The following is a 27,073-nucleotide window of genomic DNA, read 5'->3' as shown; positions in this document are numbered from 1 at the left end:
TTACAGGACATCATGAGATATCTACAACTGTGCCAACTATTTATTTTAATTTTAGCAGGTAAGGCTCACTGAGCTGCGTAGCTATTTTTCAGAAACGACCTGGCCACAAAAGATGGCTTATCATGTGGAAATGTATTGCATGCAACGACTCTGAACGCGTGATGTAAATTGTAAATGTGGAGGGGAAAACCTGGAGAACTCCTAGAAAAATTCACGCGACCACGGAGAGAGAGAAATGCTAATTTTAAATATGAAGCAGGCATCAGGTCAGGATCAAACCCACGACCTCCTGTATACCGGGCGAGAGAGATAACATCTTGCACCAAATTGCTATTCACACTCGACCCACGAATGAGATGAGCAAACGCAGCTGAGCCTGGCCGATTTACATTAACAAAATTATTTTTTTTAATGCCAAGGTTTGTACAGTTGCCGTGTTCGCCCTGAAGCTGCTGTTTGCGCACCAAGAACATGGGTTCACATGCCAGCCAGCGACTCATGATGTCAGTGACGACAATGCAAATATTTTAAGTATTTTACTTCCTTTTTCACTGTCGCTATAAGAGAGAGGTCCTGGTCCAGCGTCTCTCTGAGTCACACAGCGAGCGATCCCAGCGAAGCCCATGAGTCATGGCGACCGCGACTCCCAGTGAGAGTGTGGATAGTGAGCTGCGCTGCTCCATCTGTCTGGACACGTTCGTCTGCCCCTCCACGCTGAGCTGCGGCCACTCGTTCTGCCTGCGGTGCCTGGAGGCCGCCTGGGAGACGGGGAGCAGCTTCAGCTGCCCGCAGTGCCGAGCGACCTTCCCTGTGCGACCCCAGCTGAGGAGAAACGTGGCCCTGGCCAACCTGGCGGAGCAGCTCAGAGTTAGATTTGGGATGGCCACGGCCGTCTTTTGTGACAACTGCGGTGATGGCCACACTCCTGCAGTGAAGACCTGCCTGAGATGCGAGATGTCCTACTGTTTTTCTCACTTTAGGCCTCACCTGAAGAATCCCAGGTTGAGAGACCACGCTGTGGTGGATCCCAATGCGATATTGGATGAGAGAAGATGCCCTAATCACAAAAGGGAGCTGGAATTCTACTGCACAATTGACAACAGCCTGGTCTGCTCTACCTGCATTATCGCAGATGAACACACAGGACACAAGATCCTGACGGTGAAGGACGAGCACGAGGCAAGGAAGGTGAGTCCCTCAGAGTGAGAAACCGTAACACGATCTGACCAATTCTGTCACTCAGCTACACATCTGATAAAAAAAAACTGTCGTGTGTTCATGCTCTCCCTTTTAAAACTCACTCTGCCTGTGCAGCTAATCTCCTGGTTTGCATTTCAGGAAAGCGCCTCAGAATGTATTGAATCCTAGGGTTTCATTAAACATAATTGCCGTATGAAGTAATTAAGTGGACAGAACTTTGAGACTGATATCACAGCCACCTGAGAAACAATTCTAGTAGATTTATCTTCCAAACTAGACAGCTGTGGTCACATGGGCCCATAGGTCCGAGTCGGTAGGGACACCAAGCCAGCACGGCTCCCGCTGGCTGCTGTTACAGCGAAGCATCAGCTTGCCCACTCCCCGTGCCCACCGTCTCAGTCGCCGTACAGAGGCAGCATGGAGATGAGGGCTTTCACTGTGGAGGGGTCGTTGCGGATGGAAGGGTTGTGTGAGGGGTGGCTCAGGGGGCTGGAGTCTCCCCCTGGTGATGTCTCGTCTCTCACTACAGACGCGCGCAGGGAAGGAGATGCGAACGGTGGAGGAGAAGAGGAAGAAGGCGGAGGAGTCCGTGAAGCGGATGGAGGCCGCTCGCAAGGAGGCGCAGGTACCGTGTTCGGGTCTAGCTCTTTGGCCCCTATGACCTCCACCCAGCACAGAAGTGGTGAAGGTCAACATTTATTCAAGCGAACTTTGTGCAGCGTCGTAACTTTGATGCCTCCTAACTATATAATTTACTTTCGAACTCAACATTAACTACAAGGGGGTTGCACGTTCATGATAAACGCATTGGCGAGTCTGCCACGACGTCGGGTTACTCGGCATTGCGTCTTCCACTCCTGTAGCAAAAATAAATGTAGAGAGTGCCACGGATTTTCCGGGTGGAGCTGTGGTGCAGCTGTAGCGCTGCACGGGAGGTCGCACCGTCACAGACGCAGAGGCACGAAAACCGCACAGCTGCACCTCACACCATCCATAATTGCGTCACCGGAGTTTATTTAAACTACAACTATTTTTATTTCGCAAGGTAAGGCCCCACTGAACCATGCAGCTCTTTTACAGAAGGAACCTGAATATCACAAATCATAGCTCAATCAAATGGCTTATCAGATGTAAATTGATAGCAGCCAAATATTCTAAATACTGCACTCTAAACTCTTGCTTGAACCAAGAGACGCTTTTGGGCTCTGCAGGTTGTTCACAGCAGATAACGAATGCCTTGGACTCTAAACCCGAGTTGGACGCGTCGGAAAGCCCGACCTGGATTACGGCAATTCTAAATGTGGTGGGAAAACCCGGAGGACTCAGAGAAAAATCCATGGGACCATAGGGAGAGAGATGCAGACTCCAAATTTACAGCAGGAATCAGGGTCGTGATCGAACCCACGACCCCCTGTACACCAGGCGAGGTAGTTAACAACTCGCCACATCCCGTCGTACCCACGAGAGGGCCCCCATCGGACTCCGCGTGCCCGAGTCTCAACAACCACGACCCCAGCGCCCTCTAGGGGAGAAACAAGAAGAGAGCGGCACCCCTCTTGCCTCCTTGGCATGGATCGACTCAGTCCCATGGGCGCCTCGTCACTGAAAGCGACCTGGCTATCACAAATGATAGATCAACCAAATGGCTGACATCTTCATCATCATCATCACGTGGAAATGTATAGCAGCAGCCAAATAATCTAAACGCCTTAAGATAAATATGGAAACATAAAAACCTATAGAGATACATAGGGACACAGAGAGATACAAAGAGACCCATATTGATACAGAGAGACCCTTAGAGACCGATGGAGACCCATATATATAGGGACACAGAAATAGATAAAGACACAAACACTGTATTATATATTTTTTATTATACCAGGTAATGCCCACTGAGCTGGTAAGCTCTTAATTGGATGCGATTTAGCTAGCACAAATGGTAGATTAACCAAGTGGCTGATATCATCATTTTCACTTGGAAATTTATAGCAGAAAAATATACGTAGGGACACATATCGATACATAGACACCCATATACATACCAGACACATCGAAATACCTAGAACCCCATAGAGACTCATTGAGATACAGAGACCCCGAGAGACACATAGAGACCCATAGACTAAACTATTTTCTATTTTACCAGGAACGGTTCCATTGAGCTATGTAGTTATTTTTCAGAAGCGACCTGGCTATTACATAATGATAGCTCAACAAAATGTATGATTGTAATGTTGAAATTGATAGCTGCAAAATACTCCGAATGCGCGACATTGAGTCTAAATATGGAGTGAAAAACGAGGGGACGGCAAGAAAAATCCACACAACCACAGAGCGAACACAATAACTCCAAATATGAAGCAGGCGTCGGGGTCAGGATCGAACCCCGACCTGCTGTATACCAGGCGGGGGAGTCAATATCTCTAAGCCACTGCGGCGCCCCCACTCACACACGGAGTGGCTCAGGGAGCCAACCGCGGTCCCCGTGTCTCCGCAGGAATCAGTGGCCGAGATCAGGGATCGCATCACGGGCAAGTTCGCCCACCTAAGGAAGGCTCTGGACGAGGACGAGAGGGAGGCTCTATGTCGCGTAGCCGTGAAGGAGCGCGAGCTGCTGTCCCGGATCGAGGAGGACATCGCTCGTCACAAGCGGGAGATTGGCGAGCTCAAAGCGGCGGCCGCTCACCTGCGCGCTCTGCAGCACGAGATGAACTCGCTCGCCTTCCTGCAGGTGGGGAGCGCCTCTGTGGAGGCGCCGTTTGGGTGTCCAGAACAACAGAGCGGGCAGTGGCAGGGGGACTCGTGGTCCAAGGCTAGAGACGTCATTCATGCTCTCTCTCTCTCTCTTCCACAGGGGCACTTGGAGGTGACACGAAGGTACAGATCCTTAACGTCTCACGGTTGAACACTCAACACGGGGCTGTGTGTATTAGACACAGGCTGTGTATGTGTGTGTGTTAGACACATGGGCTGTATATGTCTTTGTTAGACACGGGTTGCTGCCTATGTTTGTCTGTTAGACACATGGGCTGTGTATGTGTGTTAGAAACATGGTGTGTATGTGTGTGTCTTAGACACACTGGTTGTCTGTGAGACATGCACTATATGTGAGACGCAGGCTGTGTATGAAACACGGCATGTGCGATGGAACCCATTTGTTCTGATGCTGTGGTGAAACGAGACTGTGTGTGATGCTGTTGGTGGTTGTCCCAGAAGAGAGATCCCAAAGGAATCTGCACCCCCACCTCCCACTTCACTGGACGTCACCACGATCCGTTGCCTTGAAAGGGTTATGCGCAGACTCCTGCCTCTCGTCTGTAAGTTCCTCAGTCTTGCACCCGCATGTTTTGCTGTGTTGCACTGCACTTCTGTGCTCCCCATCTTCATCAAATTTCAGTTAATTTTACCAGGTAAGGAACCCGCTGAACCATGTCGCTCTTTTCAATAAGCGACCCGACAATCACAAATGATAGATCAACGGCGTGGCTTATCACGTGGATATTTATAGCAGCAGCCAAATCGTCTTAATGCACATTTATTTGTGTGGGTGGAAAAACGCGAGGAACCAGAAAAAAATCGACGTGACCACAGGGAGAGAGAGGCAGACTCTGAAAGAGAGCGACATGGATCAGTGGGCTCTACCTCGTGAAATGAAATTAGTTTAACAGTTTTAATATTCTACTAAACCCTACTGCTGGGTACTGGGACACGTGCTGTTAGCGAGCAGCACCTATGAAGGCCGCACGACACACGAGGGGGTGTGTGGCCAGCACCACGCCCGGCCACCTTTGTCTCCCTAGTGCCAAATGTATACACATCACACCAACAGAGGGCAGTGCAGCGTGAACCATTGTTGTACTGCACCTCTACGCTTCTACGTTCACGATCCCCACCATCGCAAACGCGCACCGACGAAAGCGGTGAAGTATGGTCAAATCAACTCCCCCCCCCAGGACGCGCACGGTGCGGGGAGGCGCACATCCAGCAGCGGAGTGACACAGTGTCTCTGCGTGGATGTGAGTGTGCGAGGCTCTGGTGGCTATTGTACAGGCGTCGTGTTTGTAGAGAGACGCTGTGAGAGTGGCGTTAACATCGTAGTGCTGGCATCGTCACCACTGTTCACTGCGACTGCACACACACCCATGGTCATGTTAGTGCAGTGCAATAAGTATAAATGATTTATTATTCATTAATTAGTAATGAATTTTTATTTGAAGCTTTCGTGACTGCAGGAATTCGTACTCTTTGGTTCTTTGCCTCGATGTAGCGGTAGCTCTCGCTGTTTAATAGGCTGTACGATATGTCTCACTGGCACGGCCACCGTTACGGTGGTTCTCTTGCGTTGACACGCTGGCCTCTCGCAGTGCAGCAGCCAACGCCGCAGCTTGTGTTCCACACAGGATTGGCGTTATGCCCGGTCCTCTGACACAGACATGCTATCGTCCCATTAAACTCGTTTACATTGACATGCTATACTCTCCCATTAACGCCCCATTAAACTCGTTTACATTGACATGCTAATCTCTCCCATTAACGCCCCATTAAACTCGTTTACATTGACGTGCTAATCTTCCCATTAATGCCCCATTAAACTCGTTTACATTGACATGCTAATCTCTCCCATTAACGCCCCATTAAACTCGTTTACATTGACATGCTAATCTCTCCCATTAAACTCGTTAATTTTGACATGCTAATCTCTCCCATTAACGCCACATTAAACTCGTTTACATTGACATGCTAATCTCACCCGTTAAACTCGTTTACATTGACATGCTAATCTCTCCCATTCAACTCGTTTACATTGACATGCTAATCTCTCCCATTAATGCCCCATTAAACTTGTTTACATTGACATGCTAATCTCTCCCATTAACACAGCCGCTGTGCATGCGTGCGGCGACGGGACTCCTTTCCCTCTCTGACCCTGCCTACTAACCATTGGGTTGCACCCACCTCAAACCTAAATAACCTCTTGTTGCAGCAGCTCTCCCGCTATATTCTTTCTGGTTCAGCAGTTGTACTGCTATATTATTTTTTCACCTGAGGACGATTGCTTGTGTTGCGATCATAACGTCGTGATTTTTTTTACCTACGTGACTTTACCGAAAGAACCAAATAGTATAGTAATGCATTATTATTCACGAATGAGTATTAGTATGCGTACACAAACACTAATGAATATTTGTATGTGTAGACATATACTGACGAATATTTGTATGTGTAGACATATACTAACGAATATAAATATGTGTACACAAATACTAATGAATATTGGTATGCGCAAATACTTTTGAATAGCATGCCTACACTAATACTAATTAATATCAGCATGTGTGCACTAGTATTAGTATGTGTACACAAATACTAACGAATATTAGTACGTGTCAAAAGATGCTGACGAATACCAGTACTGTATGCATTTGTGATACAAGCGCTAATGTATCCCATGACCACAACAACACAACAGACAACACAACACGAGCGCGTGTGTGTGTGTACATGCCACGTGTCTGTGTGTACACGCCACGTGTCTGTGTGTGTGTACACGCCACGTGTCTGTGTGTGTGTGTGTGTACACACCACGTGTCTGTGTGTGTGTACACGCCACGTATCTGTGTGTGTGTGTGTACACACCACGTGTCTGTGCGTGTGTACACACCACGTGTCTGTGTGTGTGTACACACCACGTGTCTGTGTGTGTGTGTGTGTACACGCCACGTGTCTGTGTGTGTGTGTGTGTACACACCACGTGTCTGTGTGTGTGTACACACCACGTGTCTGTGTGTGTACACACCACGTGTCTGTGTGTGTGTACACGCCACGTGTCTGTGTGTGTGTGTGTGTACACACCACGTGTCTGTGTGTGTGTGTGTACACACCACGTGTCTGTGTGTGTGTGCACGCCACTTGTCTGTGTGTGTGTGCACGCCACTTGTCTGTGTGTGTGTACACGCCACGTGTCTGTGTGTGTGTACACACCACGTGTCTGTGTGTGTACACGCCACGTGTCTGTGTGTGTGTACACGCCACGTGTCTGTGTGTGTGTACAGGCCACGTGGCTGTGTGTGTGTACACACCACGTGTCTGTGTGTGTGTACACACCACGTGTCTGTGTGTGTGTGTACACGCCACGTGTCTGTGTGTGTGTACACGCCACGTGTCTGTGTGTGTGTGTACACGCCACGTGTCTGTGTGTGTGTGTACACGCCACGTGTCTGTGTGTGTGTACACACCACGTGTCTGTGCGTGTGAACACATCACGTGTCTGTGCGTGTGTACACGCCACGTGTCTGTGCGTGTGTACACGCCACGTGTCTGTGCGTGTGTACACGCCACGTGTCTGTGCGTCTGTACACGCCACTTGTCTTTGCGTGTGTACACACCACGTGTCTGTGTGTGTGTACACGCCACGTGTCTCTGTGTGTGTACACGCCACGTGTCTGTGTGTGTGTACACGCCACGTGTCTGTGTGTGTGTACACACCACGTGTCTGTGTGTGTGTACTCGCCACGTGTCTGTGTGTGTGTACACGCCACGTGTCTGTGTGTTTGTACACGCCACGTGTCTGTGTGTGTGTACACGCCACGTGTCTGTGTGTGTGTGTACACGCCACGTGTCTGTGTGTGTGTACACGCCACGTGTCTGTGTGTGTGTACACGCCACGTGTCTGTGTGTGTACACGCCACGTGTCTGTGTGTGTGTACACGCCACGTGTCTGTGTGTGTGTACACACCACGTGTCTGTGTGTGTGTACACACCACGTGTCTGTGTGTGTGTACACACCACGTGTCTGTGTGTGTGTACACGCCACGTGTCTGTGTGTGTGTACACGCCACCTGCACTGTGTGTGTACACACCACGTATCTGTGTGTGTGTACACGCCACGTGTCTGCTGTGTGTGTGTACACGCCACGTGTCTGTGTGTGTGTACACGCCACGTGTCTGTGTGTGTGTACACGCCACGTGTCTGTGTGTGTGTGTACACGCCACGTGTCTGTGTGTGTGTACACACCACGTGTCTGTGTGTGTGTTTACACACCACGTGTCTGTGTGTGTGTACACGCCACGTGCCTGTGTGTGTGTGTACACGCCACGTGTCTGTGTGTGTGTACACGCCACGTGTCTGTGTGTGTGTACACGCCACGTGTCTGTGTGTGTACACACCACGTGTCTGTGTGTGTGTACACACCACGTGTCTGTGTGTGTGTACACACCACGTGTCTGTGTGTGTGTACACACCACGTGTCTGTGTGTGTGTACACACCACGTGTCTGTGTGTGTGTACACGCCACGTGTCTGTGTGTGTGTGTACACGCCACGTGTCTGTGTGTGTGTACACGCCACCTGCACTGCTCGTGCCGCTACTGCGCCCACGTGGCCGTGACCGCTGTGCGAGCGTCGTCGCTGTCCTCACCACAGGTGGACGCTCACCGACTCTGGACACAAACTCAGCCCACAACCGCCTCCAGATTTCCTCGGATCTCAGGACGGTGATGGTGAGCGGTGTCCCCCCAGAGTCGCCCCCATCACCCACACCGCTTTGATGTCTGGGGACAAGCCCTGTGCTCTGAGAGCTTCTCGTCGGGTCAGCACTACTGGGAGGTGGACGTGGGGAGCGTGGAGTTGTGTCGAGTTGGAGTCGCGTACGGCACGATCCCACGGAGAGGGAGTGGTGATGAGTGCCTCCTGGGAGGGAATGACGTCTCCTGGTGTCTACAGAAACTTGGCGACAGCTTCTCAGTGCATCATGGCGGGGTAGTGACGTCACTGTCAGTGCCGGAGCCTCAAGGGAGAGTCGGGGTCCATCTCGACTGGGACGCGGGGCTGCTGTCGTTTTACAGCGCCGACTCCATGGTGCCGTTGCACTCGTTTCACCAAACCTTTGCTCAGCCCCTACATCCTGGGCTTTTGGTTGGGTGGGGTCAATTTGGTGACTCAGTGAGGATTGTCGATCTGAGTGGTGCGTCCTGAGAGCGGTGAACGTGAACAGCGTAGAGGACAGACACCACGACGCACGGTGCTCGTCAGCCTCATCACCATCACGCACAGTGCCACGCCTGTGACTGGCTGGTGGCTGTCGGTGGCGAGGGGCTGTGTGGCTTTCCATCACAATGGGGGGCTGAGCGTAAACAATCCTCGCAACTTTTCTAAGGGGGTGATAAAATAAGTACTGCTCTGTGTTTGAAGCCAAAGTGGATATATTCACCCTGTCAGAGGAGTGTAGCTGTAGTGTAGGGGTATCAGTGATTAGCAATGGTGAACTGGGATGTTGTGGGGGCTACCGTCCCCCGCCATCACCGAATTGTCGGGGCCGCTGTCCCCCGACTCCCCCATTACATTCATACTCCTACCCCCCAGCTGTTCTGTGGGATTCAGGTTACCGACCCCCGACTCCTCGCCCCCCTGTACCCCTGACTGTGTTGTCGACCGCGTAGGCATGGCTCAATTAGTGGGCTTGGACGCTTTACGCTTGCGGCGCGCTATGCGGGTTCAATGGCGGCGTGCTGCGATGAGCGTGTTCGTGAAGCAGGACTCCGTCCCGCGCGTGAACAAATGGGCACGGCATACCGATGCGTGACTCCCGTACGCAAACAAATGGGTGCGGTGTGCCGACGCGTGATTCCCTCACACACACGCTCTACGCACCCAGGCAATAGCAAACCCGACGCCGCTACCTGCCCAGCCCCGTACACCAATCACACTCGAGGGAGTTGGGGTCGGGGGTGAGAGGGAAAGGGCGTTTGCCGTGCGCGCGCCGCTGATTGGAGGGAGCCACTCCGCTCCAATTTAAAGGGCCGTTTAAACAGCCGTGCATATACGCGCACACCAGGCGCTTAGCTCTCTGCTTCGCTACAAACAACCGCGCGTGCACGCGACCGCAAGACCCTCCCGTAAACAGTCGCACGGATACGCAAACGCCAAGCACTCCCGTAAACAGCCGCGTAGGCATGCGCACACTAAGTACTCCGCCTCGTTGTAAGCAACCGTGCGTGCACGCGATCACCAGACGCTACACTCCCTTATTCGCCGCAAACAGCCGCGTATGCGCGCGAGCACAAAACACTCCGCCTCCCTCTTCATACTCACAGCGACCATGACACAGTTTTATCCTCTATTAGCGGTTTTATTCCCCCCGAATATCCCGCATAACTGCGTGTGTCTGTGTGAGTCAGCAGGCCCTCCTAGCTTATCCTTCGGGAATCCTAGGCTCAATTTATCCTGCCTATCGCTCCGCTTTCTACCCTCGATTAAATAGCCCCACACTCACCTCTCTCTCTTACTCACGCTTACTTCCACTCTGATGCGCTGGAAGTTGTAGAAGGGCGATGCTGTGGGTCGTCTCCGTAGAAGGTCGTGCCTGGCTGCGCTGAAACTTGTCACATGGACGATCCGAACGGCCGGCTCCGATTCTCTGTGAACTTCGATGACTGGGAGAACTCAGTCTTTACCGTCTCAATCATGCACTTGCTCGCCTGTGCCCTTTTGACCAATCGGAGGTTGAGATATTTCTGTCCCTTTGACATTTGGGATCCGTAATCTCATCTATAACAAAAGTCATTCAGTTGCTTCCGCACTCATGCCACCCTGTCTATTCAGATGTCGGAATGTTCCTGTCCCGTTGTTATTTGGATCCGTAATCTCACCTATAACAAAAGGCATTCAGTTCCTAATGCTATCTATAACAGCAGGCATTGATTTCCGTACGCCCCTTGGCCTCCTGCCCAATCGGAGGCCCGGATTTTCCCGCCTTCTCCGGTACTTTGATCATGCTCTGGTGACGTCACCGTTGTGGTTTCTCGGACGTCCGCTCTCCGTTCTTCCCGCTATCGGCCCACTGACTCGTGTTTGTGCGTGTGCGGTTTTCACTCGCGGTGGCTCAACAGCCTCCGCTGTGACCACGTAACTTTAATGTCAGGTCACGGTGCCGCGGTGTATGTCAACCTCGGGGGTAGATCGCCCAATTTCCCAGCCGCAGGAAACCATGAAGCTTGATCCCATTAGGGGCTTCTGGATAAAAACCTGTCGGCCAGGTGACCTTCCCTCCCGGTTCTACGTGGGGTGTGCGTGCATTCATGTGGGGGGGGGGGGGGGGGGGGGGTGTTGTATATGAGCCTTTTCAAAAATTGATATTAACAATATTTGCGTTTTTAACATTATGAGACCTCCTTTGCCAGAAACAAGATATAGGAATAGGTTTTACCTTTTTAACTGGCACAAAAAAACTGACACCTTTATTCAAGGCATCATGTTTGCAATGACCACAACACAAGCAGTCAAAATGCAAACAAAAAAGACAACTCTGATAATAATATGCACTGTCCTTGAATTTGATTGGTCCACACCCGAGACACTAAGAAAAGCTGTCTCGGGTGTGGACCAATCAAATTCAAGGACAGTGCATATTATTATCAGAGTTGTCTTTTTTGTTTGCATTTTGACTGCTTGTGTTGTGGTCATTGCAAACATGATACCTTGAATAAAGGTGTCAGTTTTTGTGCCAGTTAAAAGGGTAAAACCTATTCCTATTTCCAATATTTGCGTTATATATAATATTTTTTTTAACAAACAAAAAAAATAATCAATAAAACCCGTAAGCCAGGCACACGAAAAACCAGATGTCGATCATAAACAGACCATTAAAAAATAAAGAAATAATAAAACTCTCGAGGCGGAGATGTTAGCAGCTATCTGCGAAGATCTCCAGATGAACAAGAGTTTGATGTGCCCTAAGGGAGGTCACGCAGAGGGAAGCCCTCCGCAAGCCAGAAACGAGGACGCCCACGGGTTAAACCATATATATATCCTTTGTCATTAAAACAACGGTTCAAATTTAAAATGCAATGACAAGAATAAGCTAAAGTTAGCGGTCCTCGCGCTCACTCCAATCAAGACCAGGCCACCAGATACATCAGTGAATTATTATCCAATAATTAATTCGCTATCAAATGATTTTCACCTTTAATACTTTTACTGTTAAAACAAAGCTTGGAGACAAAATACCGAGTCACATCAAAGGTTATCGAGAAGGAATGAGGCGAACGGGCAAACTTACGAAAGAGTTTAAACAATATCCCAAGCAACCCCGACCACCTTTGTCTCTCTCACAGCGCGGAGAAGCAGGAATTACACCTTATCACAAGGGGCCATCTGGAAAAGCCAGCCGGGTTTGATGAGGAGACACACCCCACCCCACACACGGCAACCAGGCAAACAAAGTTTTAAAGAAAATTGCAATATACTATTAATAATAACAACGTGTTAACCTTAAACGATATTCCATTATAGAACCTTACAGAACCAAGGGATATGGATTCCAACAATCTGGAAACGGACCTCTTAAACTCAGGATGAAAATTATTTTTCTTTCTAATAACTCCATCATATCAATGCGAACCTCGGTAACCCGAGAGGGGTGTCGGGAGGACGTAGTTACAAACACGAGTCTTGGCGAACATGGGACCAAATGGTATTTGAGAAATATAAAGTCGAAAGTATAAAAAGATAGTTACTCCCGACCACCTTTGTCTTTCCCGAAGAGCGCGAGAAAGGAATTTCATGCCAGGGCAAACAGATCGTTATCGCAGGAGCCATCTGTACACACACACACGAACTCACACACACAGACCCCCCCCCCCCCTTTTCCACTGCGCAGAGAGAATTGTCTTTGAATATAACGGTCAGCCGCATTTTCAAAAGTCAGTGAAGTTAAGTCAAGAGTCAAGACAGATCAGCGAGTCAAGACGTCCACAGGACGAGCAGTCGCATGGAGCGGCTGGCTCCGAGCCTCGCTGAGTAGCGAGGATCGCTGAGTCGCGATGTATCAACAAAAGTGAGCCATACAGAAGTGGAGGAAACCTGCTGTCAGCGAACCAGCACGGGCGCGTTCGCGCACTTCAACAGAGAGAGCACGTGCGACTCAACTCACTCAACTGAAGAAAAAGCTTGGCCAGCCGCCAACAAAGTATCAGCGAATCAGCGCTGAGAGCGCTCGAACATCTCCACAAAGAAAGCACGTGCAACGTGGCTCAACCAGCAGCGGAAAAGCACGAGCAGCCGCCAACAACTTCAGCAAACCAGTGACCAAGCGCGTGCGACTTGAGTCATACAGCAGTGGAGGAAACCTGCTGTCAGAGAGCCGCCAACAACCTCAACAAAGAGAGCGCGTGCGACTCGGCTCGCTCAGCAGAAGAAAAACTTGACCTGTCGCCTGCGAGCGCAGCGTCAGATACTACAGCAGCGGAAAGAGCGCGCACCGGCGCAGCTCATACAGCAGTGGAGGAAACTGCTGTCAGCGAATCAGCACGGGCGTGTTCGCGCATCTTCAAGGAGAAAGAGCGCGGCCAGCAACGCCAAGCAAGAGCGTGCAGCAGCTCAGCCAGCAGTGGAGAGAAACTGCTATCAGCGAACCAGCACGGGCGCGTTCGCGCATCTTCTAGGAGAAAGAGCGCGGCCAGCAACGCCAAGCAAGAGCGTGCAGCAGCTCAGCCAGCAGTGGAGAGAAACTGCTGTCAGCGAACCAGCACGGGCGCGTTCGCGCATCTTCAAGGAGAGGGAGCGCGCGCCACCAGCGTGCCATCAGCACCAGCATCAGCACCAGCATCAGCACCAGCATCAGCACCAGCGCGTGCCAACAGCGCGCCACCAGCGTGCCACCAGCACCAGCACCAGCGCGTGCCAACAGCGTGCCACCAGCGTGCTACAGCGCGCAACTTCGCGTCACCAGGGCTGAGGGAAGCGGCCCCGCACTCAACACCCATCGGCGCGACGACGGCGAGCGTCGTGCTGACTCATCCAGCCAGCGGTGGACAGAAACTGGCAGCCGTTCGTATGCCCAAACCCCTCACCCACACTCTTCCCCTCACTCCCCCACCGCACCGCAACACACAGGAAACACATTTTGGACACACGAGATGCTAACCTCAGCGTCTGCTTTACGCAAAGAATTGAACCAGTGATAACGAAGACACACGATACGCATATCGGGATAATCAAGAAGGGTTGCCACTCCAAGGTGGTGCATTAAAAATCAATTCATAACGAAAAATACTGCTGTCATTGAGTTGCATAATAACCAATCGCCCTACTGTTAAAAACGTGATAAGAATTGACTTGAAGGTCTATGAATGGATGTGGTACTGTGTGGGCAATGTTTAAATACGAATTTACATTATAAGGTTAAGGTTTTGATAGAATAGTATGCATGTTTAATCTCTCTCTCAACAACCGATTGATTGTGTTACGCGTCGGGAATTAACCACAGGTGCCGCTATCGAGGTGAAACAACGCAATCGTGATGGTATCATGTTAACGCTGTGTTGAAATTCCAAGGTCGAGAATTTTCATATTATCCAAAAATTAAAGTTAGCTAGAGAATAAAATTGATTAAAGCATAAAGGTTGTGTGTGATTCTTCCTGAAATTCTGCATAATATTGTTCTGCGTATGAGATCTGAATCCTGGGGACCTATCATAAGCACACTATCACCACACATAATCCATAACACACATAATTCATAATGTTCAATCGAGAGTAATCGTATCCTTATCGATAATACGGAATTAAAGAGCAGAGTCGAATCGACTCTCTCTCATTCACGCTCACAACGCCTGCGTCACTGCATACGATTAATTGCGTTATTCCAATTCATAACACAATCCTCGTCACCGAGGCTCGACCTTATAATCCTTAACGACCTGCATTATCATAACCACGCCCACTCGCATAAATTAATACGAATATCTCTCGAATCAGCATAATTTATGCGCATAATTACACTGATTAACATAATTTAGGATAAATTATGCAAATCTCAAATTTCATTTAATTTTCATTATTTTCATAAATTTTCATAACACCTATATATACAACGGGGGGGGGGGGGGGCGGCGAGGGCGCGCAGCGTCGTCACTGTGGTGGGTGCGGCCCCGATGGAGCGGCACCACAAGCGGCGGCGGCACCACAAGCGGATGTCTCAGAGAGCACCGGCCTCGGGAGAGTGGCGGGGAATCCGAGGCACCGGTGGCGGTGTCGCGGCGGTGGGTACAGCCCCGACGGAGCGGCTCCGCTGCGGCGGCACCACAATGTGTTTCTACAACAACAATAATGTTAATTTTAAAAAAATATATAAATGTACGCGTACGACAGTGGCGTTGTAACGCTTGGATCGTCGATTCTACAATAAAATATAGAGCACAAACAACAACAATGTAGTTGTCTACAGCGTCATTTGTGCTCATTGGATCCTACAACGCTGTTTATTAATTAAACACGAGGACCAAATCCTCTACACAGCCACTGCCAAGCAAATTAAATCTACAAATTAATAAACAAACAAAGAGATGATGCCAACACACAAAAGGCCCCAACAATGTCCCAGTTGTTTTAGTCATCTGCTGCTGCTGCGTCATGGACGTGGTGACGTCACCACTCACTCTCCCCCAACGCGGTGACGTCACCGCTCCCCATCTCCCCCCCCCTCCCCCCATGCGCTCCCTCCACGCCCGCCCCTCACCACTGCACCATCTGTGACAAAGAGCTTCACAGCTCATCGGATTCCTCTTGCACTACAAACACAGATTCTGACATTCTGGATTCCCGCCACTGGGGGAGTCCCTCGTTGGCGACAACAAAACAGAGACACTGAGGGGCAACCTGCAGCCTCGCTGTGACCCAGCACTGTGGGGTGGGGGGGGGGTTGGTGGATCACGCACTGACGATGCTGTGAACTCCCCACGAGGGCGAGTCAATGAGGCACCACGTGGCCCTGGTGCTCGCCAGGAGAAGGCGGTAGAGCAGCAGCAACAAACATCACCACCACGACTACCACCACCACAACAACCACCACGCGTGAACTTCTTCCAGTGACAGAGCTATGGGCAATAATTATATATATACACATGTAAATATATGAATATTTGTATACATACTAAATGCTATATATGTATACGTAAATATATGCATATGTAATGACGACTTCGATGCACTTGTCCTGGGAAGGTTTTCTTTATTAAGGAGCCAGTGCTCACACTCGGACAGGCGGAGACCCCAGTGCAAATGCCCCGAGTCTCCCTCGCATCTCTCTTATATACGGTCCAAAGCCAATCCCCCATTCCCAAACCTTCTTGCTGGTTTAAGACCAGATTTCACTGTCCTCTTACGTTATCTGGCCACGCTCCAATTGTCGATCGTTCCTGTAGCCACCATTCACACTGCAGGCTGACTCCCCTGTCATTACCTCCCGTGGCCACTAGTCCACTGGTACTGCAGGCTGACTCCCCTGTCATTACCTCCCGTGGCCACCAGTCCACTCCCACTGCAGGCTGACTCCCCTGTCATTACCTCCCGTGGCCACTAGTCCACTCACACTGCAGACTGACTACCCTGTCACTACCTCCCGTGGCCACTAGCCCACTCACACTGCAGGCTGACTCCTCTGTCATTACCTCCCGTGGCCACTAGTCCACTCACACTGCAGACTGACTACCCTGTCACTACCTCCCGCTCCCGTGGCCACTAGCCCACTCACACTGCAGGCTGACTCCTCTGTCATTACCTCCCGTGGCCACTAGTCCACTCACACCGCAGGTTGACCCGACTGTCATTGCACGTCATGGGACCTCATTTGCCAGTATCAAAATATGAGAATAGGATCTTTCCCCTTTGTTCTGGCAACAAAACAACCTTTCACAAGGAATCATGTCTGCATTAACCACAATACTTACGGTCAACTATGCTTTTTGGCATCCTCTGGTATAACACCGTTTGAGACGAGGCTCAAAAGAAAGCTGTATATGGTGTGGACTAATCAGATTCAAAGACAATGCATATATAATCAGAGTATGTTTTTTTTTGCATTCTGTCCACAAGTATTGTCACGATGTTTCGATCGCAACACAAGCAATCATCATCACAGCAAGAAAAAATGCTGAAGTGGGCGAGAGGGCCACTGTGGCAAAAGGTTACATGGGTAAGAAAGGAGGGAGGAGCAAGGGAGGAGAGAGAGGGGGGGGGGGTAGGGGAAGGAGGTGGGCTGCGTGAGCGCTAGGGGAAGAGTAAGTGAGGCTGTGGGGGGGGGGAAGTAGGCAGGGCTAGAAGTGTATAGCTGGTGGAGGAGGCCGTGTTTGTCGCACTGTGCGATGGCCTCATTAACGCACCTCCCCTTGGGTACCCCGATTTTTCTTTACCATTTGTGCTGGACACGGACGCCAGTGACACCGCAATCGGCATTGTGATATCACAGGTGGTGAACAGGGTAGAGAGGGTTGTAGCTCATGGGAGCCGTGTACTGTCCCCGGCAGAGCAGCGTTATTGTGTGATGCACCACAAATGATTGTCTATTGTAAATTTCGTACAACATTACCGTCCGTACCTTTTCGGTAGACAGTTTATCGTACGCACGGATCACGCAGCTCTTCCATATGTGCTGCGGTTTGACCAGCCGTCTAGCCAGCTCTCCCACTGGTTGGAAATTTTACAAGATTATTGCTTCACGGTCACCTACAGAAAAATTACACGTCATTGTAATGTGGACGCTTTGTCCCTATTGCCGCGGAGGAGTCAATGTGCATGTTTGTTGAGTGCCGGCCGATGTAAACCTGTGGTTGCAGGATTGCAGTGCACTGTCGTAGCGCCGGTTGACGTTTCACCACCCACAGCAAATGTTCCCTGCTACAACACGATTGGTCTCACGCACGCGGAATGGGGACACCTCCAGGTGGAAGACGCCTCCCTGTTAAAATTGTGGCGTCGCGTCGCAACGAAGGGTGGTAGAAAGGTGCCAGTGGGAATGTCCCTTATGGTCCTTCGTGATGGGCTACTGATGAGGTGGGATGAGGAGGTGCAGCGTTACTGCATCGTCGTGCTAACTGCTCAGCGGGGTAGAGTTACTCGGGCTTTCCATGTGAGGAGCATGCACCTTGGGGTGCGGAAAACCTTATTGACCTTGAAGCGCGACTTCTGTCAGAGGATGTACACAACATGCTTAAGGATTGTGTTGAGTGCGCTCGCCAAAATCCCCCACTGAGGCAGGCCCAGCGCAATATTGCAATCCATCGAGGTATCCCGTATGAACGAGCTCGTTGATCTCAACATTCTCGGTACATTTCCCACCACTCCGAGGGGTAGCAAAGTTTTGCTAGTCGGGGTGGAGTACCTGTCCTGGTGGCTGGTGACATGGCCTTTGCCAGATCAGTCGGCCGCATCCATTACGGACGCATTCTTACACGGCTACAGTGAGGGAAAAAAAGTATTTGATCCCCTGCTGATTTTGTACGCTTGCCCACTGACAAAGAAATTATCAGTTTATAATTTTAATAGTAGGTTTATTTGAACAGTGAGAGAGAGAATAGCAACACAAAAATCCGAAAAACGCATGACGTTTGGCAACTCGAACCTTCAGCTCCCTCCATAGATTTTCTATTGGATTAAGGTCTGGAGACTGGCTTGGCCACTCAAGGACCTTAATGTGCTTCTTCTTGAGCAACTCCTTTGTTGCCTTGGCCATGTGTTTTGGTTCATTGTCATGCTGGAATACCCATCCACGACCCATTTCCAATGCCCTGGCTGAGGGAAGGAGGTTCTCACCCAAGATTTGACGGTACATGGCCCCGTCCATCGTCCCTTTGATGCGGTGAAGTTGTCCTGTCCCCTTAGAATAAAAACACCCCCAAAGCATAATGTTTCCACCTCCATGTTTGGCAGTGGGGATGGTGTTCTTGGGGTCATAGGCAGCATCCCTCCTCCAAACACGACAACTTGAGTTGATGCCAAAGAGCTCCATTTTGGTCTAATCTGACCACAACACTTTCACCCAGTTGTCCTCTGAATCATTCAGATGGGCATTGGCAAACTTCAGACGGGCATGTATATGTGCTTTCTTGAGCAGTGGGACCTTGCGGACGCTGCGGGATTTCAGTCCTTCACGGCGTAGTGTGTTACCAATTGTTTTCTTGGTGACTATGGCCCAGCTGCCTCGAGATCATTGACAAGATCCTCCAGTGTAGTTCTGGGCTGATTCATCACCGTTCTCATGATCATTGCAACTCCATGAGGTGAGATCTTGCATGGAGCCCCAGGCCGATGGAGATTGACAGTTCTTTTGTGTTTCTTCCATTTGCGAATAATCGCATCAACTGTTGTCACTTTCTCACCAAACTGCTTGGCAATGGCCTTGTAGCCCATTCCAGCCTTGTGTAGGTCTACAATCTTGTCCCTGACATCCTTGGAGAGCTCTTTGGTCTTGACCATAGTGGAGAGTTTGGAATCTGATTGATTTCTTCTGTGGACAGGCGTCTTTTATACAGGTAACAAGCTGAGATTAGGAGCACTCCCTTAAAGAGTGTGCTCCTAACTTCAGCTCGTTACCTGTGTAAAGGAGTTCCCGACGACTCACTCGGAGGCTAAGGTAAGGTAAGGGCTTTCGCCAAGGTTTTATTACAAATCTTTAACAATACACAGGGGTGAACAACTCCCCAGGAGTTAGGGGTCCCGGGCTAGGTCCCGACACAGCCGGCTGCCCTGTGCTGTCTCCTCTGCCCCGGCCGTGGGATCAACCAACACGGCCGACCGAGGAGCACAGCCACGTCTAGCCTGGCACTGTGCTCTCTCCTATCCCTACCCTCTTGCTCCTGGCTCCCCGTTCCACCCTCCTCAGACCCTACTCTCCAGCTGCGACCCCGCTTACATCACGGGGTCCCCCTTTTATCCTTGAGGAGCCGTGACATCCACTCTGCTGCCCCGAGCGCATGACGTCACGTCATCGCCCTGGACAGCACAAGTGACGCCACTTCCCCATTCTACTCCTCTACATTACCCCCCCCCCCCCTGTGAAAAAAAACAGCCGACCCGGCTGCAAGAAAACCACAACCTTAGGGCAGCACGGCATCCCAGGCATCACAATAACAACAACAACCAAATGAACGGGAAAAAATAAGACGGCTTCTCCCGGCCGGCAGTGCCGAGCGGGCGCCGGGGCTGGGCCATAAGAACGGCCGCCCAGGCCATCACCGGAGCCGCATCCCCCTTGAAACGGGTATGTGCTTCCGGCCCGCTTCCCCGTGTGGCGTCCGCCGCCAGTGCAGGTGGGCTGTCCGCAGGCAACAGGCCCACCGCCGTAGCCTCCGGTGGCCGGGGGGTCCTCGCCGGCGCTACTTGGAAGGGCCCTGGGGGCACACGAACAGGGCGAATGCCTCCCCCTTCAATAGGACCCTGCCGGACAGGCACGATGGACGCATCACCTGCCGGCCGCCCCGCAGTTGGGGGTGGATCCCCCAGGGTAGATGGAATATAGCGTTTGAGCCGGAACGGGTGCACTATCCACCGCCGGCATCTGAACCGAATCCGGACGCACTGCGGCCAGGGGACTTCCACGACCTCAACGGGACCCTGCCAAGGGCGGTGCAATTTGGCAGATGTGCCAACCGGGACCTGGGGACAATGCAGCCACGCTTTCTGGCCCGCTACCCACGGGAGGCCCGCTGCCTGGTGTTTGGGCAGCCGCTCATTAGCCGCCTGCTGGCCGGCGGAATTCTCGGCAGCGGCCTGCCGTGCCTCACGCAGCCAGTCAAGCCCGACTTTCAAAGGGACCGGCACAGCCGATCCCTTCCTGGAGGACCCCACGTCCAGTTGGACGTGCACCGGGGGCTCCGGCTCCCTCCCGTACATTAAATAAAAAGGCGAAAATCCCGTTGAGGCATGAGGAGCCAACCGATACGCTGCCAAGACCCCCGGAACAAACAGGTCCCAGTCCGATTGAGACGTCTTCACATGGTGGCACAGCATCGAAGTGAGGGTGCGGTTCAAGCGCTCTACCATCCCGTCCGATTGGGGGTGGTAGGGCGAGGTGCGGATTTTCTTGGTGCCAAGGAGGTCACACACCTCCTTGAGCAGCATCCCTCCTCCTCCAAACACAAGTTGAGTTGATGCCAAAAAGATCCATTTTGGTCTCATCTGACCACAACACTTTCACCCAGTTGTCCTCTAAATCATTCAGATGGGCATTGGCAAACTTCAGACGGGCATGTATATGTGCTTTCTTGAGCAGGGGGACCTTGCGGAAACTGGGATTTCAGTCCTTCACGGCGTAGTGTGTTACCAATTGTTTTCTTGGTGACTATGGGCCCAGCTGCCTCGAGATCATTGACAAGATCCTCCAGTGTAGTTCTGGGCTGATTCATCACCGTTCTCATGATCATTGCAACTCCATGAGGTGAGATCTTGCATGGAGCCCCAGGCCGATGGAGATTGACAGTTCTTTTGTGTTTCTTCCATTTGCGAATAATCGCATCAACTGTTGTCACTTTCTCACCAAACTGCTTGGCAATGGCCTTGTAGCCCATTCCAGCCTTGTGTAGGTCTACAATCTTGTCCCTGACATCCTTGGAGAGCTCTTTGGTCTTGACCATAGTGGAGAGTTTGGAATCTGATTGATTTCTTCTGTGGACAGGCGTCTTTTATACAGGTAACAAGCTGAGATTAGGAGCACTCCCTTAAAGAGTGTGCTCCTAATTTCAGCTCGTTACTTGTGTAAAGGAGTTCCCGACGACTCACTCGGAGGCTAAGGTAAGGTAAGGGCTTTCGCCAAGGTTTTATTACAAATCTTTAACAATACACAGGGGTGAACAACTCCCCAGGAGTTAGGGGTCCCGGGCTAGGTCCTGACACAGCCGGCTGCCCTGTGCTGTCTCCTCTGCCCCGGCCGTGGGATCAACCAACACGGCCGACCGAGGAGCACAGCCACGTCTAGCCTGGCACTGTGCTCTCTCCTATCCCTACCCTCTTGCCACTGGCTCCCCGTTCCACCCTCCTCAGACCCTACTCTCCAGTTACGACCCCGCTTACATCACGGGGTCCCCCTTTCATCCTTGAGGAGCCGTGACATCCACTCTGCTGCCCCGAGCGCATGACGTCACGTCATCGCCCTGGACAGCACAAGTGACGCCACTTCCCCATTCTACTCCTCTACATTACCCCCCCCCCCCCTGTGAAAAAACACAGCCGACCCGGCTGCAAGAAAACCCCAACCTTAGGGCAGCATGGCATCCCAGGCATCACAATAACAACAACAACCAAATGAACGGGAAAAAATAAGGCGGCTTCTCCTGGTCGGCAGTGCCGAGCAGGCGCCGGAGCTGGGCCCTACGAACGGCCGCCCAGGCCATCACCGGAGCCGCATCCCCCTTGAACGGGTATGTGCTGCCGGCCCGCTTCCTCGTGTGGCGTCCGCCGCCGGTGCAGGTGGGCTGTCCGCAGGCAACAGGCCCGCCGCCGTAGCCTCCGGTGGCCGGGGGGTCCTCGCCGGCGCTACTTGGAAGGGCCCTGGGGGCACACAAACAGGGCGAATGCCTCCCCCGTCAATAGGACCCTGCCGGACAGGCACGATGGACGCATCACCCGCCGGCCGCCCCGGAGTTGGGGGTGGATCCCCCAGGGTAGATGGAATATAGCGTTTGAGCCGGGACGGGTGCACTATCCACTGCCGGCATCTGATCCGAATCCGGACGCACTGCGGCCGGGGGACTTCCACGACCTCAACGGGACCCTGCCAAGGGCAGTGCAATTTGGCAGATGTGCCAACCGGGACCTGGGGACAATGCAGCCACGCTTTCTGGCCCGCTACCCACGGGAGGCTCGCTGCCTGGTGTTTGGGCAGCCGCTCATTAGCCGCCTGCCGGCCGGTGGAATTCTCGGCAGCGGCCTGCCGTGCCTCGCGCAGTCGGTCAAGCGCGACTTTCAAAGGGACCGGCACAGCCGATCCCTTCCTGGAGGACCCCACGTCCAGTTGGACGTGCACCGGGGGCTCCGGCTGCCTCCCGTACATTAAATAAAAAGGCGAAAATCCCGTTGAGGCGTGAGGAGCCAACCGATACGCTGCCAAGACCCCCGGGACAAACAGGTCCCAGTCCAATTGAGACGTCTTCACATGGTGGCACAGCATCGAAGTGAGGGTGCAGTTCAAGTGCTCTACCATCCCGTCCGATTGGGGGTGGTAGGGCGAGGTGCGGATTTTCTTGGTGCCAAGGAGCTCACACACCTCCTTGAGCAGCATCCCTCCTCCTCCAAACACGACAAGTTGAGTTGATGCCAAAGAGATCCATTTTGGTCTCATCTGACCACAACACTTTCACCCAGTTGTCCTCTGAATCATTCAGATGGGCATTGGCAAACTTCAGACGGGCATGTATATGTGCTTTCTTTAGCAGGGGGACCTTGCGGAAACTGTGGGATTTCAGTCCTTCACGGCGTAGTGAATTGTTTTCTTGGTTACTATGGGCCCAGCTGCCTTGAGATCATTGACAAGATCCTCTAGTGTAGTTCTGGGCTGATTCATCACCGTTCTCATGATCATTGCAACTCCATGGGGTGAGATCTTGCATGGAGCCCCAGGCCGAGGGAGATTGACAGTTATTTTGTGTTTCTTCCATTTGCGAATAATCGCATCAACTGTTGTCACTTTCTCACCAAACTGCTTGGCAATGGCCTTGTAGCCCATTCCAGCCTTGTGTAGGTCTACAATCTTGTCCCTGACATCCTTGGAGAGCTCTTTGGTCTTCACCATGGTGGAGAGTTTTTAATCTGATTGATTTCTTCTGTGTACAGGCGTCTTTTTTACAGCTAACAAGCTGAGACTAGGAGCACTTCCTTAAAGAGTGTGCTCCTAATTTCAGCTCGTTACCTGTGCAAAGGAGTTCCCGACGACTCACTCGGAGGCTAAGGTAAGGTAAGGGCTTTCGCCAAAGTTTTATTACAAATCTTTAACAATACACAGGGGTGAACAACTCCCCAGGAGTTAGGGGTCCCGGGCTAGGTCCCGACACAGCCGGCTGCCCTGTGCTGTCTCCTCTGCCCCGGCCGTGGGATAAACCAACACGGCCGACCGAGGAGCACAGCCACGTCTAGCCTGGCACTGTGCTCTCTCCTATCCCTACCCTCTTGCCCCTGGCTCCCCGTTCCACCCTCCTCAGACCCTACTCTCCAGCTACGACCCCGCTTACATCACAGGGTCCCCCTTTTATCCTTGAGGAGCCGTGACATCCACTCTGCTGCCCCGAGCGCATGACGTCACGTCATCGCCCTGGACAGCACAAGTGACGCCACTTCCCCATTCTACTCCTCTACATTACCCCCCCCTGTGAAAAAAACAGCCGACCCGGCTGCAAGAAAACCCCAACCTTAGGGCAGCATGGCATCCCAGGCATCACAATAACAACAACAACCAAATGAACGGGAAAAAATAAGGCGGCTTCTCCCGGCCGGCAGTGCCGAGCGGGCGCCGGGGCTGGGCCCTACGAACGGCCACCCAGGCCATCACCGGAGCCGCATCCCCCTTGAACGGGTATGTGCTGCCGGCCCGCTTCCCCGTGTGGCGTCCGCCGCCGGTGCAGGTGGGCTGTCCGCAGGCAACAGGCCCACCGCCGTAGCCTCCGATGGCCGGGGGGTCCTCGCCGGCGCTACTTGGAAGGGCCCTGGGGGCACACAAACAGGGCGAATGCCTCCCCCGTCAATAGGACCCTGCCGGACAGGCACGATGGACGCATCACCCGCCGGCCGCCCCGGAGTTGGGGGTGGATCCCCCAGGGTAGATGGAATATAGCGTTTGAGCCGGGACGGGTGCACTATCCACCGCCGGCATCTGAACCGAATCCGGACGCACTGCGGCCGGGGGAATTCCACGACCTCAACGGGACCCTGCCAAGGGCAGTGCAATTTGGCAGATGTGCCAACCGGGACCTGGGGACAATGCAGCCACGCTTTCTGGCCCGCTACCCACGGGAGGCCCACTGCCTGGTGTTTGGGCAGCCGCTCATTAGCAGCCTACCGGCCGGCGGAATTCTCGGCAGCGGCCTGCCGTGCCTCGCGCAGCCGGTCAAGCGCGACTTTCAAAGGGACCGGCACAGCCGATCCCTTCCTGCAGGACCCCACGTCCAGTTGGACGTGCACCGGGGGCTCCGGCTCCCTCCCGTACATTAAATAAAAAGGCGAAAATCCCGTTGAGGCATGAGGAGCCAACCGATACGCTGCCAAGACCCCCGGGACAAACAGGTCCCAGTCCGATTGAGACGTGTTCACATGGTGGCACAGCATCGAAGTGAGGGTGCGGTTCAAGTGCTCTACCATCCCGTCCGATTGGGGGTGGTAGGGCGAGGTGCGGATTTTCTTGGTGCCAAGGAGCTCACACACCTCCTTGAGCAGCATCCCTCCTCCTCCAAACACGACAAGTTGAGTTGATGCCAAAGAGATCCATTTTGGTCTCATCTGACCACAACACTTTCACCCAGTTGTCCTCTGAATCATTCAGATGGGCATTGGCAAACTTCAGACGGGCATGTATATGTGCTTTCTTTAGCAGGGGGACCTTGCGGAAACTGTGGGATTTCAGTCCTTCACGGCGTAGTGAATTGTTTTCTTGGTTACTATGGGCCCAGCTGCCTTGAGATCATTGACAAGATCCTCTAGTGTAGTTCTGGGCTGATTCATCACCGTTCTCATGATCATTGCAACTCCATGGGGTGAGATCTTGCATGGAGCCCCAGGCCGAGGGAGATTGACAGTTATTTTGTGTTTCTTCCATTTGCGAATAATCGCATCAACTGTTGTCACTTTTTCACCAAACTGCTTGGCAATGGCCTTGTAGCCCATTCCAGCCTTGTGTAGGTCTACAATCTTGTCCCTGACATCCTTGGAGAGCTCTTTGGTCTTCACCATGGTGGAGAGTTTGGAATCTGATTGATTTCTTCTGTGTACAGGCGTCTTTTTTTCAGCTAACAAGCTGAGACTAGGAGCACTTCCTTAAAGAGTGTGCTCCTAATTTCAGCTCGTTACCTGTGCAAAGGAGTTCCCGACGACTCACTCGGAGGCTAAGGTAAGGTAAGGGCTTTCGCCAAGGTTTTATTACAAATCTTTAACAATACACAGGGGTGAACAACTCCCCAGGAGTTAGGGGTCCCGGGCTAGGTCCCGACACAGCCGGCTGCCCTGTGCTGTCTCCTCTGCCCCGGCCGTGGGATCAACCAACACGGCCGACCGAGGAGCACAGCCACGTCTAGCCTGGCACTGTGCTCTCTCCTATCCCTACCCTCTTGCCCCTGGCTCCCCGTTCCACCCTCCTCAGACCCTACTCTCCAGCTACGACCCCGCTTACATCACAGGGTCCCCCTTTTATCCTTGAGGAGCCGTGACATCCACTCTGCTGCCCCGAGCGCATGACGTCACGTCATCGCCCTGGACAGCACAAGTGACGCCACTTCCCCATTCTACTCGTCTACATTACCCCCCCCCCCCGTGAAAAAAAACAGCCGACCCGGCTGCAAGAAAACCCCAACCTTAGGGCAGCACGGCATCCCAGGCATCACAATAACAACAACAACCAAATGAACGGGAAAAAATAAGACGGCTTCTCCCGGCCGGCAGTGCCGAGCGGGCACCGGGGCTGGGCCCTACGAACGGCCGCCCAGGCCATCACCGGAGCCGCATCCCCCTTGAACGGGTATGTGCTGCCGGCCCGCTTCCCCGTGTGGCGTCCGCCGACGGTGCAGGTGGGCTGTCCGCAGGCAACAGGCCCACCGCCGTAGCCTCCGGTGGCCGGGGGTTCCTCGCCGGCGCTACTTGGAAGGGCCCTGGGGGCACACAAACAAGGCGAATGCCTCCCCCGTCAATAGGACCCTGCCGGAGAGGCACGATGGACGCATCACCCGCCGGCCGCCCCGGAGTTGGGGGTGGATCCCCCAGGGTAGATGGAATATAGCGTTTGAGCCGGGACGGGTGCACTATCCACCGCCGGCATCTGAACCGAATCCGGACGCACTGCGGCCGGGGGACTTCCACGACCTCAACGGGACCCTGCCAAGGGCAGTGCAATTTGGCAGATGTG

General features: G+C 52.5%; 1 protein-coding gene across 5 annotated transcripts; it reads left to right on the top strand.

Annotated features, from left to right (window-relative positions):
- Positions 1-569: 569 nt before the first annotated feature.
- LOC142907322 (E3 ubiquitin-protein ligase TRIM47-like) lies at positions 570-14,601 on the top strand. Of its 5 annotated transcripts, XR_012930947.1 has the most exons (7): positions 573-1,188; positions 1,730-1,825; positions 3,701-3,934; positions 4,058-4,080; positions 4,417-4,520; positions 5,157-5,219; positions 8,626-8,712. XR_012930947.1 is itself a non-coding variant. In XM_076056718.1 (6 exons), the coding sequence occupies exons 1-6, from the start codon at positions 631-633 to the stop codon at positions 8,748-8,750; spliced, it is 1,140 nt and encodes a 379-aa protein (XP_075912833.1). In that variant the 5' UTR covers positions 572-630; the 3' UTR covers positions 8,751-14,601. The 5 variants fall into 5 exon arrangements, 4 of the variants coding, with proteins under 4 accessions (XP_075912832.1, XP_075912831.1, XP_075912833.1 ...); XM_076056718.1 differs by lacking the exon at positions 5,157-5,219 and having other exon boundaries at positions 572-1,188; positions 8,626-14,601; XM_076056719.1 differs by lacking the exon at positions 8,626-8,712 and having other exon boundaries at positions 5,157-5,359.
- The last annotated feature ends 12,472 nt before the right edge of the window (positions 14,602-27,073 follow it).

Source organism: Petromyzon marinus, chromosome 77 (genome assembly GCF_048934315.1).
Source record: "Petromyzon marinus isolate PM22_M1 ecotype Great Lakes invasive population chromosome 77, UKy_Petmar_22M1.pri1.0, whole genome shotgun sequence".
In the NCBI taxonomy this organism is placed as follows: Eukaryota; Metazoa; Chordata; class Hyperoartia; order Petromyzontiformes; family Petromyzontidae; genus Petromyzon; species Petromyzon marinus.
This window is presented reverse-complemented; position numbering and strand designations above follow the sequence as displayed.